Source organism: Mchenga conophoros, linkage group LG22 (genome assembly GCF_057382185.1).
Source record: "Mchenga conophoros isolate Kocher_MC1m ecotype Shallow Benthic linkage group LG22, M_conophoros_male_GT1.1, whole genome shotgun sequence".
Lineage (NCBI taxonomy): Eukaryota > Metazoa > Chordata > Actinopteri > Cichliformes > Cichlidae > Mchenga > Mchenga conophoros.
In genome coordinates, this window is record NC_140546.1 from 36,403,691 (window position 1) to 36,418,602 (window position 14,912).

The 14,912-nt window shown below is 42.8% G+C and overlaps 1 protein-coding gene across 3 annotated transcripts; it reads right to left on the reverse strand.

Moving 5' to 3' along the window:
• Window positions 1–808: 808 nt before the first annotated feature.
• anln (anillin, actin binding protein) lies at window positions 809–11,201 on the reverse strand. Of its 3 annotated transcripts, none has more exons than XM_085262655.1 (23): window positions 11,049–11,201; window positions 9,486–9,636; window positions 8,979–9,401; window positions 7,971–8,293; window positions 7,540–7,837; window positions 7,148–7,314; window positions 6,963–7,052; window positions 6,766–6,874; window positions 6,192–6,478; window positions 5,979–6,112; window positions 5,752–5,893; window positions 5,531–5,666; window positions 5,106–5,279; window positions 4,814–4,940; window positions 4,611–4,659; window positions 4,437–4,490; window positions 4,290–4,322; window positions 4,179–4,197; window positions 3,463–3,575; window positions 3,051–3,137; window positions 2,846–2,953; window positions 2,490–2,662; window positions 809–2,404 (listed from the first exon to the last, which is right to left on the reverse strand). In XM_085262655.1, exons 1-23 carry the CDS (start codon window positions 11,064–11,066, stop codon window positions 2,284–2,286), a joined length of 3,336 nt encoding a protein of 1,111 aa, XP_085118781.1. In that variant the 5' UTR covers window positions 11,067–11,201; the 3' UTR covers window positions 809–2,283. The 3 variants fall into 3 exon arrangements, with proteins under 3 accessions (XP_085118781.1, XP_085118782.1, XP_085118778.1); XM_085262656.1 differs by having other exon boundaries at window positions 6,192–6,409; window positions 7,540–7,840; XM_085262652.1 differs by having other exon boundaries at window positions 810–2,404; window positions 7,540–7,840.
• Between the last annotated feature and the right edge of the window lie 3,711 nt (window positions 11,202–14,912).

Consider the following 14,912-nt stretch of genomic DNA (forward strand, 5'->3'; position numbering starts at 1 on the left):
ATAGTCTATCGTGCTAAAATAGAAACTAAATGTGAGCTACTTCTATTTCTGGGTGGTATTTATATTGATGCTTTTCTACTTAGCCTTTTCCATAATAAGCATCTATGGAAAAGGCTAAGAAAACTAATATTGTTCAGCATGAACACATTTTATATGGACTGCTCAAATTTAGCCTGATGAATGTTTCTTTGATTGGTCAGAGGCCCTGTTGGTGGTCAGTGGGGCTCTGGCAGTGCTCATCCTGTTCCTCCTTGCACAAAGGAGCACATACTGCTCCTGTTTAAATACCTCAGGACGCATTGTAAGGTATTTGACCGCCCGGGGCTCCTGAGCTGGAACATCATTAAATCTACGATGGTAGATTTAATGATGTTCCAGCTGCAGCAGCTGTCTTAATGTGTCAGGTTACAAAAGCAGAGAGGTGCACGATCTAGACCAGCCAACTGCCAAAGCTGTCTTTATAGGTCACACTTGCTGATGATCAGGTAATCAAGTGCATTTTGTTAGCAACAGATGGCTGTTACTCTGAAATCTCATGTAAGCCATTAAAGATGTACTTCGGTATTTATGTGGTTGCAGAGTCCTGTGGAAACTTTATTTTTCACGACAGAACTGTTTATCTCAGTGAGGTCACTTGTTTCCTGCATCATCGCTGTGTAACCTCTTTGCTGTTTATCACAAACACATGATTGCACTTCTTGCTGCTGAGAAGGCCCAACCAGTGATTCAGTTTAGGAACTGACTTTATCCAGTAAGGTTTGGAGCTTTTATTCTCCAATAAAGGAAATCATCATTTAAATCTGCATTTTGTATTTACTGGAGTTATTTTTCTATTAAACTTAGTTTGATAATCTGAAACAGGCATGACAACTGTGGAAAACCCCAAGAAATCAGAAAGGGGCAAATACTCTTTTTAATGCACCAAATTGCAAAAAGGTAAAAAAGCACCGTTGTCATTCAATATAATTACACAGCAACATGTAAAACAGCCCGTCCATTCTTTTTTTAATAAAGCTTGTAGCGTACATTGTTAAACAGCCACGTTTACCAAATCAGTGTAAAAGGATGGAACAAGAGATAACTAGAGATAATGATGCATGGAGACCATTTTCAGGTTGCATTTATCAACATTTGCTTTTAAAAAAGTGCTTTTATTGAAAATGTTATTTATTTGCAGGTCACTAGACTATTTTATTTACTCTGCATTGTCTAACAGGTACCTAAGAGGTAAACGTGCACTCTGTAGTTTGCTGTTACACCTGAGACTCATTAACATGTATATAAAATGACATTTGAAAAAGGTGGCTGCTGATGCTGCCCCCAGCTTCCTGGTAGATACACGGGTGGCATCAATTTTAAAATCATCAAGTTACTGTCACAAGTGAAGTGACCTCAACCTCCCCCCTCCACGTCGCTGCGATTCAAACTACACTAGTTATACCGATCGTATAAACTCCTACGTCACTGTGTTCATATGCATGTCCATGCTGCCTGCCCACCTGCCAGGGTGACAAGCTCTCATCAGCCTTTTACAGCTGAGGGGTCAAAACTGTCACCTAAATTAAACCCCCCCCCCCTCAATTTCTTTGTGTAGATGAGCCATGTGTTATATCTGACAGAAGCTTTACATTTTAATTAAAAATAAGAAAACTGAAACATGGAAGCACAGTGGTTAAACACTGCTGCATCACACTGATGTCTGGAGCTCTTTGTGGAGCTGACATGTTCTACCTGTGCCTGCCTGGTTCTCTCTTCCACAGACATGCACAGTAGGGTAAGACAGGCAGCTGGGACATGGGCCAGCATGCTGGTTATGCAGACTCAGGCTTCAGAGCAGGATATGTAACAGATCGGCTCCCCAGTTATCTCCATTGAACATAATACTTTTTTGGGGGAGGGGGTTATAAAGCATGGACACATATACACACTCACTCGCGCGCACACACACGTATATATTTAGAGACAGAGGAATTTGAACACCACGCACATTCAAATTTCAACACTGAAACCAAAAGTTTTAAAGCCATGCAGCATGTGCATATTAAATATTAGCATTAACGTAAAAACGTGGCAACATCAGCCAAAGCACATCAAACCAGGCTTATGCATCAGATATATAAAAACCCAACACCCACGTCAATGCAGAAAAACCTGTTCTAGCATGTGTCGGATGTTTATTTCACCTCCTGTGATCAATGATCCTACTCAAATATCCAACTGGTATGATAGTATATTGCACTTAGTAAGCCATGCATCATCAGCAGTCCAAAGAATACAAAGGGATTAGTTGGGCAGCGGTCTGTTACAGGCATCTGGCTGCCACATCCGCAGGTCCACCAGAATCTGGTTCAGCTTCTTCATCCACAGATTTCTCTCCTCCTTGGTGTCAGCACTCAGCCAATTTCTGCACAGGAAAACAAGCAGAGTATGTTGACTGTCATCAAGCCACTCTTCAGGAGTAAGTACCTGTCCATATGGTGGAAACGTACCTAGTGACACACGTGGTGTTCTGGCACTGGCTGACAAGCGTTTCTCTGTCATCGTCTCTCCGTGGTCTGATGGTGATGAGCTCAAACGTGTTGGGTCGGGCACAGAACTCTCTGCTGGCTGGCTCCACTGCCTTACTTGTGCAGTTGGACAGATTGATGCGACCAATGGGATTCTACGAGATGTAGAACAACCCTGTTCAGTCTTTGCTTACATTTTATTCTTAAAGCTTTAAACTTTGGCACCGTCTATTTAATGTTTTTCAGTTGTTACTGCAGGTTTAGAGCAGTCACATATTAGTCAGCACGTGAATGTAGAGTAACAGACAAACTTGCTTGCTGGCTCGCAGCATTGTTACCTTTCTCTTTTCGTCGTCTGGGTAAGTCCAGTAGGAGATGCAGTATCCTGACAGGACGCACCATCGTCTGTGCCAAGCTCCAAACCCACTAACATCTTCAAACATCGTCTGTGGTAAGAAAAAACAAAGACAGATGATTAGACTTCAAGAATAGTTGTAGCAGCAGCACATTAAGGCCAGCATCAGCCTCATGAGCCATACTCACCAGGAAGCCCCTTTCCTCCACCTTTGAGCCCACTTCACAGTGCATCTTAAGGTAGATGTGGCCCTCCAAAGGGCACAGGAATGGCACCTATGACCCAGAGCAGGCAGACTGAATGGAAGGCTAACACTTCATACAGCACTATGCAAAAGTCATGAGCCACTGCACATTTCTTTATATTTTACTGGGAAAATAAGAAATGACAATCATTTGATTTCAGTACATGTGGGAGAAAAACAGTGGTGCAGTCTACAGGTGAATATGGACATGGAAACACTGTGTGTGTGTGTCATGGTTACATACATAGGCTGACATAATTACTGAGTTTACAGATGCATGAGGATGTTACTGCCATGGATGTAACAGTGTGAATGGAGACAGATATACATGGACTATGAACTCGGGGCTTTCATACCTTCTCCAAAGGAAACTGGGTCTTCCCAATTGAAGCCAGGGTGAGCTTGTATGCTCCAATCAGAGCAAAGTTACTGGTGCGAACCGCATTGGGGCCTCCAGGACTGGCCACAACTGCAACAACATACATTATGCTTAATAATGACAAGTGACACAGGGGGAAAGTACTGAACACATGAAAAAAGGAAGGTGCAAAAAGGCATGGACACATCCCCAGACATCTGTCAGTAATTAGAAACCCTGCTACTGGGTGCAAATGCGTCTCAGCTGGTTCCTATAAAAAGGTGCCTCATTACTGACATCTAGTGAGAATTTCATGTCAAAAGAATCTTTAGAAATATATTGACTTGAAAACACTGGTGATGTGTACCCACTCTGGCTCCATCTGGCTCATTTGTTTTTTTCAGACATGCATTATAGCTAAACATCTGTATTTGGTTTTGCTCAGATACAACTTTCCACACAAAAGCTGTCACACTGTGACTAAAGACGTCACCTGGAAGAGTATTGAAATGTTTCTCCTGTTTAAAACGGCCCAAATGAACAGAATCCACAGTGTGAGAACAACAGATCACTGATTCATCCAGTACGTTTATTTGACCTAATAAAGCTCATTTCTCCTTGAAGCTTATATTGAGACCATCACTCTGTATCTTTTACACTTTGTTACATAATAGTCTTCACAGCACAGTTTGTATAAACCTTAGTGTCACATACCTGGTGTCTGTGTCGTCTTCTGCAGGAGAAGAATAAATTAATTAACATGTGGAAAAAAGGAGCTTTTTTCTCATTTTTCCTTTAAAGTTTTAGTTTTTTTTAAATACTTACAGTGATGGCAAGGAACTTCTTTGGAGTGATAGCCTAGGAAGATGAAGAAATATTACATTTGTTTTAAAGAGTAAAGTGAGAACAGCCACACACTCTAAAAGCATATCCCAACAGCAAACAACAAACGTAAAATAAAACAGGAATTACCTTCGACTTGTTGGTTTTCTTCTTCTTGTCACTGCAGATTTCCCGTTTCTGCACCTGAAAGGGAACAGCACTGTGCACCATCAGTAACACTGCAAAACAGAAACTTACAGAAGACTATGAACAGACGGTGTCACAGAAATACAGCGTTAGTACTTGCAGAACGAGGACACGTACCAGACAGTATACTTCTACACTGATGTCAAAGCCACTGTCAACGTCAGATCTGAAAGTCAAAGATTCTCCTCAGCAATCAGTAAATAAATTGATTATGTTTAGTTAATAGTGTTTAACAACAGAGGCGACGTGCTGAAATGATGAGTGACCACAGCGGTGTGACTGAAGGCCAACAGTGCCTCCACTAACTGCTTCTGACTCACATAGTGAACTTGGTGGGGAAGGTGAGGGTGTCGCCACTCAGGCCACGGTGTGTCGTGGCTAAAGGCGTGGCCACAATGTTCTCTGCTCCCGCCCTGATCATGATGAAAAATGAATGTTTGGTAGACTCTGAAATAATGGAAACAAACAGCATGACAACATTAGTGTGAAATTGTGGGATTTCACTCTGACTGAAGATTCTTAAAACTGACAAATAACAGTTTAATAAAAGCACTCATTTGAGATGTGGTCTAATGGAGAACATGGAGAACTGTAGAGTTATGGATCGTGTACCTGGTTTATTGGCAGTGGAACAGACAAAGTCTGCCTTGAGAGGCAGGCGTAGCTCCTGCAGGGTGATGCAGCCTTTGGAGGCCATTGGCTGTGGGGCTGCAGGCCCCTCTTTCCTTCCTCCTGGATTTCCTTTCAGCTGGTCCAGCTCCACCTTCAGTGCTTCTCTCTTTTCGCCTGAGGCCATCAAACGTAAACAAAGTCATATCTTTGGGCCAAACCATGTCCCTCGTTAATCTTCTAAACACCGACATGTGGAACTCTAACATCGACACAGGGTAGGTCTCTGCAATGCTTTCACATTTTATACAGGAAACTAAATATTAGCACTATGTGTATTTTTATTTGTGTTCCTTTACTCAAGACTCTGTGATCGTGCTATGTGAACAACCTTGAGCTGACTAAGGAAACATTAGAGATGTGCTTACTTGCCACCAGCAGCAGCCTCTCTGCCTCAGCCTCCACCTGCGAGCCTTTCCCGTGTTCTTCATCTGTGCAGCAGTTGAGTGCCTGGCTGGCTTGATAGATAACCGTCTGCTGCAGGTTGATTTCATTTGTCAGAATCTACACAAAAGGTAGATTTGTGTGTAAGATCAGACTGTAGTTTATTACCAGTTGAAATCCTATATGGAACAAGTTTAATGTAAACCTTTATCTTCTGTTTGACACTGAACAGGCTGGATGCTCGGGGCTCCTCGGCTCTCTTAGAAACGTCTTCTTTTCTCACAATAACCTGCTTCACACTGGGCCTCTCGGTGTTCTTCACCCTGGTTGACCTGTATGCATCGATACTTGCACACAGCAACAAACATTCAGTGAGACGGTGAAAACAGACGGCTCTGAAGCATCTCAGCACTGCACGGAGGAAACACTTACCTGTAGGGAAGCTTGTGGTCCTCACTTGAGACACTTGCACCATCTCCATCTGAGGAGGTCTGGAAGCTTTTGGCTATGGCGACATCGTCGGGAGTTGTGCTCTTCATAATGAAAGAGTTGGCTGGAGTGGATGTCTGCACAAGTCATGAAGAAAATATTATCACTGAACAATTACCGCTGCATTTCCATGGACGAGGACTCGTCGGTGCTCACCATCATTCTTTTTTCTGGACTGTTTACCACAGCGGCCACAGTCTCTGCCAGTGGAGTGAGGAGGGACATCGAGGAGATGTTTAAAGCATCTTCCTCATCACCGCTGGGATCTTCACTCTGTTCTAGATCTCCAAACAGCTCGTTGATGACGGTAGAATTGACAGACTGATCCACGTTTTCTTCTCTTTTCTCCTCTGGGGTCTCTTCAGTCAACTTATCTGTAGTGTGAACAGCCACTTTCAGGGGGCTGGAGGTCAACACTGGAGGGGAGCTCAGCTGACGACCTGCTGTTTATTTAAACCCATGTTACAAGTCTTGAGATTGTCATCAGGAAGTATGGTTTGTTTTGTTGTGTAGAGCTGTACCAACATCCTAAACTCAAAATCTGAAGTTAAACTGAATCACTGCTGAGGGTCCAACAGAACCACCGATGGTGACAAAACACACAGCAGTCATTGCACTGTGACTAAAAACAATATGCCATATTATAATCTGCCCGACACCAGATAACTGATAGCTTCACTTTACCAGTAGTCCGAGTACTCGGGCTCTGTTCGGGACTGTCATGCAATACCTGAAGGAGCGCACTCGCCGCCTGCGTCAGATTTCTTACATGGTGCAGGGAATTCATCCGGCGGCTCAGATGAGATCACTTCTCTCTCAACAGGCTTTACGACCTCTTCCTGAAAAGTACATCATTTGAAAAATCCACTGGGGTGAATGCTGGGAGACTTTATTTACTTTGTGTGTGCCTGATGCTTCCTGTCCAACCTTAGTGTCCGCTCCTCCTTCTTTGTCCTTCCACATTTTGCTCCTCTGCTGGAAGCGACTGCAAATTTGAGCCAGCTCACTCTCACGCTCCTGAAACGAGCAGGCTTGATATTAGAATGTGCCATTCTGCTATTCGGATAAGGGCGAAAAACATAACTGCAGCACCAAGAATGACATCAACCTACCAGTTTCTGCCTCATAGTGATGTCAGCGGTGGTTGTGTTTGTAGCCTGGGCAGCTCTGAGTCTCTCCTGTACCGACCTGGTGTTTGGACTCACAGAGGCAGCGCTGGTCTGTACTCCGACTCGAGCAGGTGAGCTCTGGTTGATGCGCTCCCGCAAAGATTTCACTCCTATTTGAGATGGTAAAAATCACTCTAACTTGTGGAGGATAGAATCAACTAATGGGTCTGTGTCAACACTGATTTGAGCAGACAATTAAATGACAATGTAGGAAGGTGCCCCTGGTACACAAGTGAATAGAACCGGCTGATGTGCTAAGAAACTGGCCATATCAAAACATGCAGACACTGCCACTGAGCAATTTTCATCATAACCAGCTTTCCAGTCCAACTCACCAAAAGCTCCTGTAGTAACCTTTTCCCTCGAGGCTGGAAGGTCAGATGAGCTGGGCTTGGCGCAAAGCTCCAGCTTCTGGGGACTGCAGGAGACATTTGGGCCTTTGGACAGGGCCTGATGTTTTTGGGGACTTTGAAGCGCTGACATGGAGGAGCTGGCCTTCTGCTGACTAGATAAGAGGGCCGGTTCCTCAACCGAGGTCTTCTGATGAATAGAGGACACTGTCGCGCCCTGGTTGGAGCACTTCTGAGGACTGGATACCAAGTCGGCTTTTTGAAGGCTTGGAGAAAACGCAGCCTGCTGAAAAATAAACAGATGGAAAGCCAGTTTATTTATACAGGAGATATATTTCTAGTGACCCAGGAAACCTTGCAGGAAAAGCTAAAATTTGAATAGTGAAGCGATTATGCACAAGATAAAAAATGAATACCTGCTTGGAGATGCCCGTGCACTTGCTCCTCACGGTTGAACTGGTCACCGAAACGCTGGGTTTAGTGCTGGAAGCCGCAGCACCTCTGACTGTAAATCTGGGATTAGACGAAGCAGCGAGCGTCTCCTTTGCTTTCTCTTTGGGGGTTTTAGCATGGCTGAGATCATCCTCCCAGGAACCAATGGTTGCAGCCAGGTTGGCCAGTCTGCCTCTCCTCCCAAGGGAAATTTCTGAGGAGACAGAGGGACTGGCAGCTGGTTGGGCATCAAACGGTCTCTTTATCGTGGATACAGGAATACAGTCTGAAGGTACATCACAAGCATCTGAAAAGGGAGAAACTATTTCACTTTTACACGTTTATTCACACGTAAAAAACAGACGTTATCTGGAATTTCAGGATTAGAGCTCATCTGAGGACGAAGATGGAACATCTGTTTTTCTGAATGCTTCTTGGTGTCATAAACTGTAACTGTAACCAAAAGAATCACGTATAAGAGAGCCAACAGTGTGTTATATAGTTCTACATTACATATAAGAGAGATTTCTTTAAAATAGACAGCATCAGAAAGCATTTCAACCTCCTGTTGTCTGCTTGTAGAAGTGGGAATCACCAGACAACACAATACCTGACCTATGATACGATATTACTGCCATTATCGCATTTTTAAAACTAGATTACACACAGTCACTAAAACCTGCCATAAGACCGACTCACTGTACCATCAGTCTGACACTCAGCACGATCTGTTTCTGAAACTACAGCAACTGTGAGAAATGATCAAAAATCCCACATCTGGGACTTTCTACATAGACAGAAATTCACACACATTTCTTGGTTGAGCCGATTTCATGTAGATTCCCTCAGCTGTTATCTCAGGATGGAGATCTTTTGTCTCAGACTAATTTTTATTTATTTCTGATCATTTTGTCCCCCTCCTGAAGTCTTGTTAATAACTTCCTGTAAATTTAAACTCATTCTATGTAAATTAAACAGCAGGAAACTGTTACCGTCAGTGTTCCAGCACTTCCTCTGCTCTGCCAGGTTTTTTAAGCGTGATTTCATGCCAGCAGCAGATGGAGCTGGATCCTCTGTGTTACTCTGAGGAGCTGGATTGGCGGCTCCTATCTGTGCTTCTGTTCTGCTTGGAGGAACAAGAGCAGTGCAGACAGCCACCTTGTCGGGTTCTGGGCGTTCCGCTTTCAGCTGCACTGCCTGAGACTGCAGAACAGGCTTTCCTGAAGTCTTCTCCGAGGAGGAGAAATGCCGGATGCTGGCTGGACCCACCGGGGGCTTTTTGTCTGTGGGAGGATCTGAGAGAAGAGGAGCTTGTGGCATCACCGGCTCCTGGTTCTCTTCATCAGCTGCAGGTTGGACATTTTCTCCAGAGCACTTGCGCTTCGAGGGAGATGGCTTTGTGGACGTCTGGGGCACTGAAAACAATAAAGAGATTTAAGCAAACACAAGACAGCTGCAGCTCAGAGGTTAAAGTGCCAAAACACTAAAGGGGCTCATACCTTTATCAATAAGAGACTCGCTGATCACAATGTTTGTGTCAGTCAGTGGCTCTCGAGGCCTTTTCACCACCTGTCTGTTCGCTGCATTGGTTCTTTCTGCGAGTTTCTTCTGGAGGTTCTCTCTGCGAGCTCGAGTTCGCTCCAACAGTTTCTAGTTTGGTAGAGTTGGGTTGTTAATAAAACATCACCTCTGTAGTGTTCAACTGCTTTAGTGAAACAGAGTCAAGCTAAATTACAAACTAAAGCCAGGTGCACAGAGGGATTTATGGCAACGCTGCTGCATCTAAAGGGATGATGCCGCTCACAGATACAGTTTCTGCATCAAAGATCATTTACAAGTGTTTACACCTCATATAAACGGTTTAATAGTCTCCTATAGCTTTGGGCTCTCACTGTTCTCTTTGACTACTGTTACAAATATTTCCCTCACTGTCAGATTCTAATGTTTCTTAGTTTTAGCTGTCAGAGCTGATAACTCCTGAAACATGTGAACGCATCCAAAGAAACACGAAGTAACCAAAGATAATAAGAACGTGTTTGCTTTCCCTCGTGTTTCTAACACTGCGCTTACATTTCTCCTGTTTGTTTCATTCTGCTGTCTTACTATTCATATTTTAATTGCTGCATATTTAACGGGAATGCACCCATAACCTCGTTGTCCATGAACAATTGCACTAAAGGCCTAATTCTATTCTGCTGTGCAAGTCCCGACACGTACGACACCCTACATCAGCTCTGCAGGCGCTGACGAAAAGCATTGCTGAAGAATGACGCACGCTCCTGTACGCCTGCGGTTTAAACTCTAATGACATCAGACCTGATTCATGTCGGTTAGTTAGCTGGCAGCACCGACATAAGTGAAAATAACAGAAAAGAAAGAAACTGACGCCCAACAGGTCCGACTGCTGGACGCAGCTACGGACACTCAGCGAGTTTAACGACTGGGGCGTTGTTTGACCTCCTAAGACCCGAACTCTTCCACGGCAGCATTTTTAATTTCACTTTGATATTTGGTCACATTGGGGCCCGATGAATGTAAAAACAAAGAATTACCAGATTTTTTTTTAACCTTATTTTTGTTTTTAAGAAAAATGAGAGTCACATGAGAATATTCGTTTAAAGTTTTGATAGAACAGTAGCATATAATGTCCTCGTAAGTGGACATCAGGCCCTTGTAGCGCAAAATTGAGTATTTTGGTCTAAATAACCCAAAATGTGATGTCCACATATGTGGACGCCATAAGGTTAAGGAGCGCTTAAATATAACGATCATTCAGGAGCGAAATACTTGTTAACTTGTTCCAGCCACATACATACTGACATTAAAATGAGATACTTTTGTGGCTCATGTAGTCGTTTTGACCAAAGAAACACGTGACATGTTTTCTTCAGCCGTGTTAAAAACGTCAACGTCTAAAGCTAATAACAAACAAGCTAATGCCCCGTGCTCTCTGAGCACTACCATTATAACATTTGGTTTCTACGTTAGCTGTGCACTATCCAGTCACTTTAACGCAGCTTCTTCCGTTGTTGGCTGATTAGTAAAGTTTTTCTGTGACTCACCTCAGTAAACGGATCCATTCTGGTTACTTTCTAACAACTCGACTGCAGTTTGAAGTAAAACTACTACAACTGCGCGACTCCAGCTTCTCTCTTTGTACCAAACAGCTTCTGTTCAAATTTGAATTTCGGCGCTGTGACTACTGCGCAGACTCCACATCTTCAACGGACCACTTAGAGCCAATCAAAATCACCGAGAGGGGTCGTGACCGGTGTTGTGCCAAAGAATGACTTCCGGTGTTTCGGTGTGTTTTTTATGTTTGCTCAGATTACAAAATAATCTGCAGTCAGCAGGGTTTACGAAGGTGTTACATATAAAATAAAGAAATGGCCTGTTTTGCGGGTATCTTTACGACTCGGCGTTATTTTACATACTGTGTTCTACATTATATTTGATTCAGCCTTTTTGACCACTTAAAATATTCTGAAATTATTGTTATGTTAATTTTTGTTTTATGTCTTTGCAATTTTTGCTGCCCTCTTGGTCCGATCTCTTTTGGAAAATAAATCTTTTCATGTCAATGAGTTGAATGTAAATATATACATTCATTAATAACATAAAAGTTGCTTTGCAAAAAAAAAAAACTGATTGCAGTTTCTACCTGTGACAAAAATATTGTTTCTGGCTTTAAACATTTGTAATTTACGATCGTTTAAATGTCGCCAATCAAAATTTTGGAAAATGTCGGAAATTGCTTTTTTGGCAGGAATTACAATCCTGTCTAAGTTTTCGCAAGAGGAAAAAACAAAAACATAATTCATGCCAACCCGGTACATTGGAAGTCGGCACTACAGAGTCATGCATTCTTGTATCATGTATCACCAGCAGCACAGCTTCGTTGTTGGATTCAAAACCCGCTGCAGCACATTCATGGACGGAGCCCGCTCAGTGCTTTGGCTGCGGCCAGGGCTGGACTGGGACATAAATGGGCATTTTGACTAGAGACCGGCCCACCAGGTATTTATAGGAAAAGCCATAAAGCCTTTGAATGAAAACAAACGCTGCTGTGACAGTGATGTACAGTCTTGTTGGTATATGTATGATTTCTATACATTTTACATCAGATAAAAACTTTGGTTGTAAGATTCAGATAATTATTTAATAAAAGCGAGAAATTTTAAATGAGAATCAGAAAGAAAAGTATTTCTTTGTGCCCCGCCCCTGCACAGTTACCAGCTGTCAGCTACTTAGAAAAGGATCCTGGTGTTATTTGTCTCTCAGAAACAGTTCATAACTTCAACTCATTCATGTCACCTAAAAGGTAAACCTGTTTCTCCATCACAGCTCTGATGGTTCAGTAAGGACATCTCCTGGTTTCATCTTCATGTTTCCCTCTCACCACATATTCAAACCGACATCATGACCAGCAGCTTTACTGCTGTGGCTCCAGCAAACATCAGCTGATATTAGAAATTAATATTAAATAAATTCTAACAACAGCTGATCAAGCTTAAACGTGCTGCTGTTGTTTAGCGTGACATCCGCTGGTTTCCTCTTTCGGCACAAAGTGGGAGATAAACAAACAAGAGAGATGATCAGCTGATCACTGATCAGTTTCATGATTGAAGCAGCAACAGGAGAGGGAGGGGGAGAGGATGAGAGAAGAAGAGGCAGCTGTGCAGCAAAGACAAAGAATAAATCCAGCTTTGTGTGTTTTTCCATTCTAGCTGAATGAAACTGTTTCTTTTCAGCTCAATACCAAACGTGTAATATTTTCTCTGAATGCGAGACGATTCCGTTTTTACAGGACGGTTGGCAACTTTACTAACTAACCCTATGAATAAAATAAAGTTCACAGTCAGTAACATCATAGCACCACCCAGCTGTATAGAAACTCCATCATGCTTGCTAGTACGCAGTACGAGTTATTGAAACTGACGGTAAAAAGTCAGCACAACGAAAATAATCTCCACCTAAACTTGTTTTATATCTGACCCAGACAGACTGCAGGTCATCACTTCTTACCTGAAGTTCAGTTCACCTGACACTCGGACCTGCTTCTCCTGCCTCCACTTTCACTCATTTTTTAGTTTTAGTTTTTGAAAAAGTTTGACAGACTGTAAATGTGAAAAACAAAATGCAGCATTAGACCCTGATTCGGGCGGTGAGGTGAAGCAACATGAAGCTTCCAGTTTGTCTGGGCTGTGTCTGCAGTGACTGATCTAAAGAACACCAAAAGTCATGAAACTCTGGAGATGTAGGATCTTACTCAATGATCTCTATTATTTTGGACATTATTAGTTTAATCTTGATTATTTAACAATGTTATGAGGTTCAACACTTTGGATTCAGTCAACTTGTGTTTCTGTTTTTTTTTTAAACAAGAAAATATGTAATGATATTGAGATATAAAAATTAAAGAAATAAATGTTAAAATAGACATAGAGGAGGATATATGACATGGAGTTATGATGGGTTTAAACGTCACACCCATTTCCATTACAGGTCACTACTGGTCCCTGTGATGGGGACCAGAGGTTGCATTCCAGGGTTTATTTTAAAAGCTAGATTAAAAGGAACACATTTATGATTTGGGAATTCTTTATTAAGTTTAGTGAGTTTGACATTTTTTTGTAGTGACAGCGTCTGGAAGATGAAGAAACACGATACCAAAACGTCGGTGAGTGTATCAAGCTGTAGAAATCTGCGGTCCCTGAGCACAGCTAGCCACACGCGTTATCGGTGCGTGTATTGCTTTAAGAAACATTATGTGACGTGTACAGCAGCAGTGTCCTATCACCGTGCGGTGCCTATTTTCCCGATCCGGTTTCCACTTTTGCGCAGTTGTAGTGTGAGTTACGTCCCAATGCTTTGCTCGTGGACTCATTTCTTTATGTTCACACGAATGAACACGATTTTATTTGCAGACATGTGTGTAAACCTCCTCCTCCTCACACACAAGTGCGATCACTCCCACTGGGACAAGCACAAACAAAACTTTCATTTTTATTTTACGCTTTTCACTTATACTTCATTACAAAATATTCTTCTTTCCAAGCTCCTTAGACCCTTACCAAACATATATTAGATATACTGTTATGCCAAATTAATTGGAATACATACACTTCACCTTGTATTTCATCAGTTGGTTATAATCAGGATCATTTGGTCTCCTGGTATCAGAATCATGGGACAAATTCTTTCTCCAGGTTGCCTGCAGTAACTTTTTTAATCCAGCAGCTCTCACTACTGAGCAGCACATTAATCACTTCATGAGGAGTCATCCAACCATCACCAGCGTCATCTCTGCTGTCATGGGATCACGTGACTGCTCAGAGTCAATTTCTGATCTGATTGCTGTGTAAAGTGCTTTGTCAGTAAGGTCAATAAGATCAGTAAGACCTGAAAATAGCTCAAAGCTCATGTGGTAAAATCTGTGTGTGTTACAGGGCAAAAAAAAAAAAAGTAGGGGGAGTGGTGCAGTGGGTTCAGGGGGCAGTGCCAGAGGAGGCTGGCCAATGCAGTTAGGGATCATCAGATCATGCCTCCCCTGCTTGAGCAGCACACAGGACGTGGAGGGAGAGAGGAGCTGAGAGAGAACAGCTGTGTACCAAAACAGAAAGAGCCAGTCGGCAACAGCAGCCCAGGAAGGCGTCAGTGCACATAAACAGTGCTTTTAAAACCCCGTGTGTGCCTCGTGCTGAGCAGTATAACACAAGTGTGTGTTACTTGGCTGTTTAATTTCAAAAGCAGTATTGTGAAGGTGGTTAACGACCAGTTTTAAGGGCAGCAGCAAAGCCCTGTGATGTCACTGTGCCTGGCAACGTTATTCTCAGGGAAGTATGGCAGTTCACATGCACACAAGCTTCACTTGTATAATTAAGCACACAGCTTTCATGAGCTCAGCAGCTGAGATTGAATCTTAC

Excerpts from the sequence above, each read along its gene's own strand:
- anln (XM_085262652.1), bottom strand. Across the intron at positions 7,053-7,147 it reads TCACTATGAGGCAGAAACTG|GAGCGTGAGAGTGAGCTGGC; the intron begins GTAGGTTGATGT and ends TGCTCGTTTCAG. Across the intron at positions 4,491-4,610 it reads GTGTAGAAGTATACTGTCTG|GTGCAGAAACGGGAAATCTG; the intron begins GTACGTGTCCTC and ends GTTCCCTTTCAG.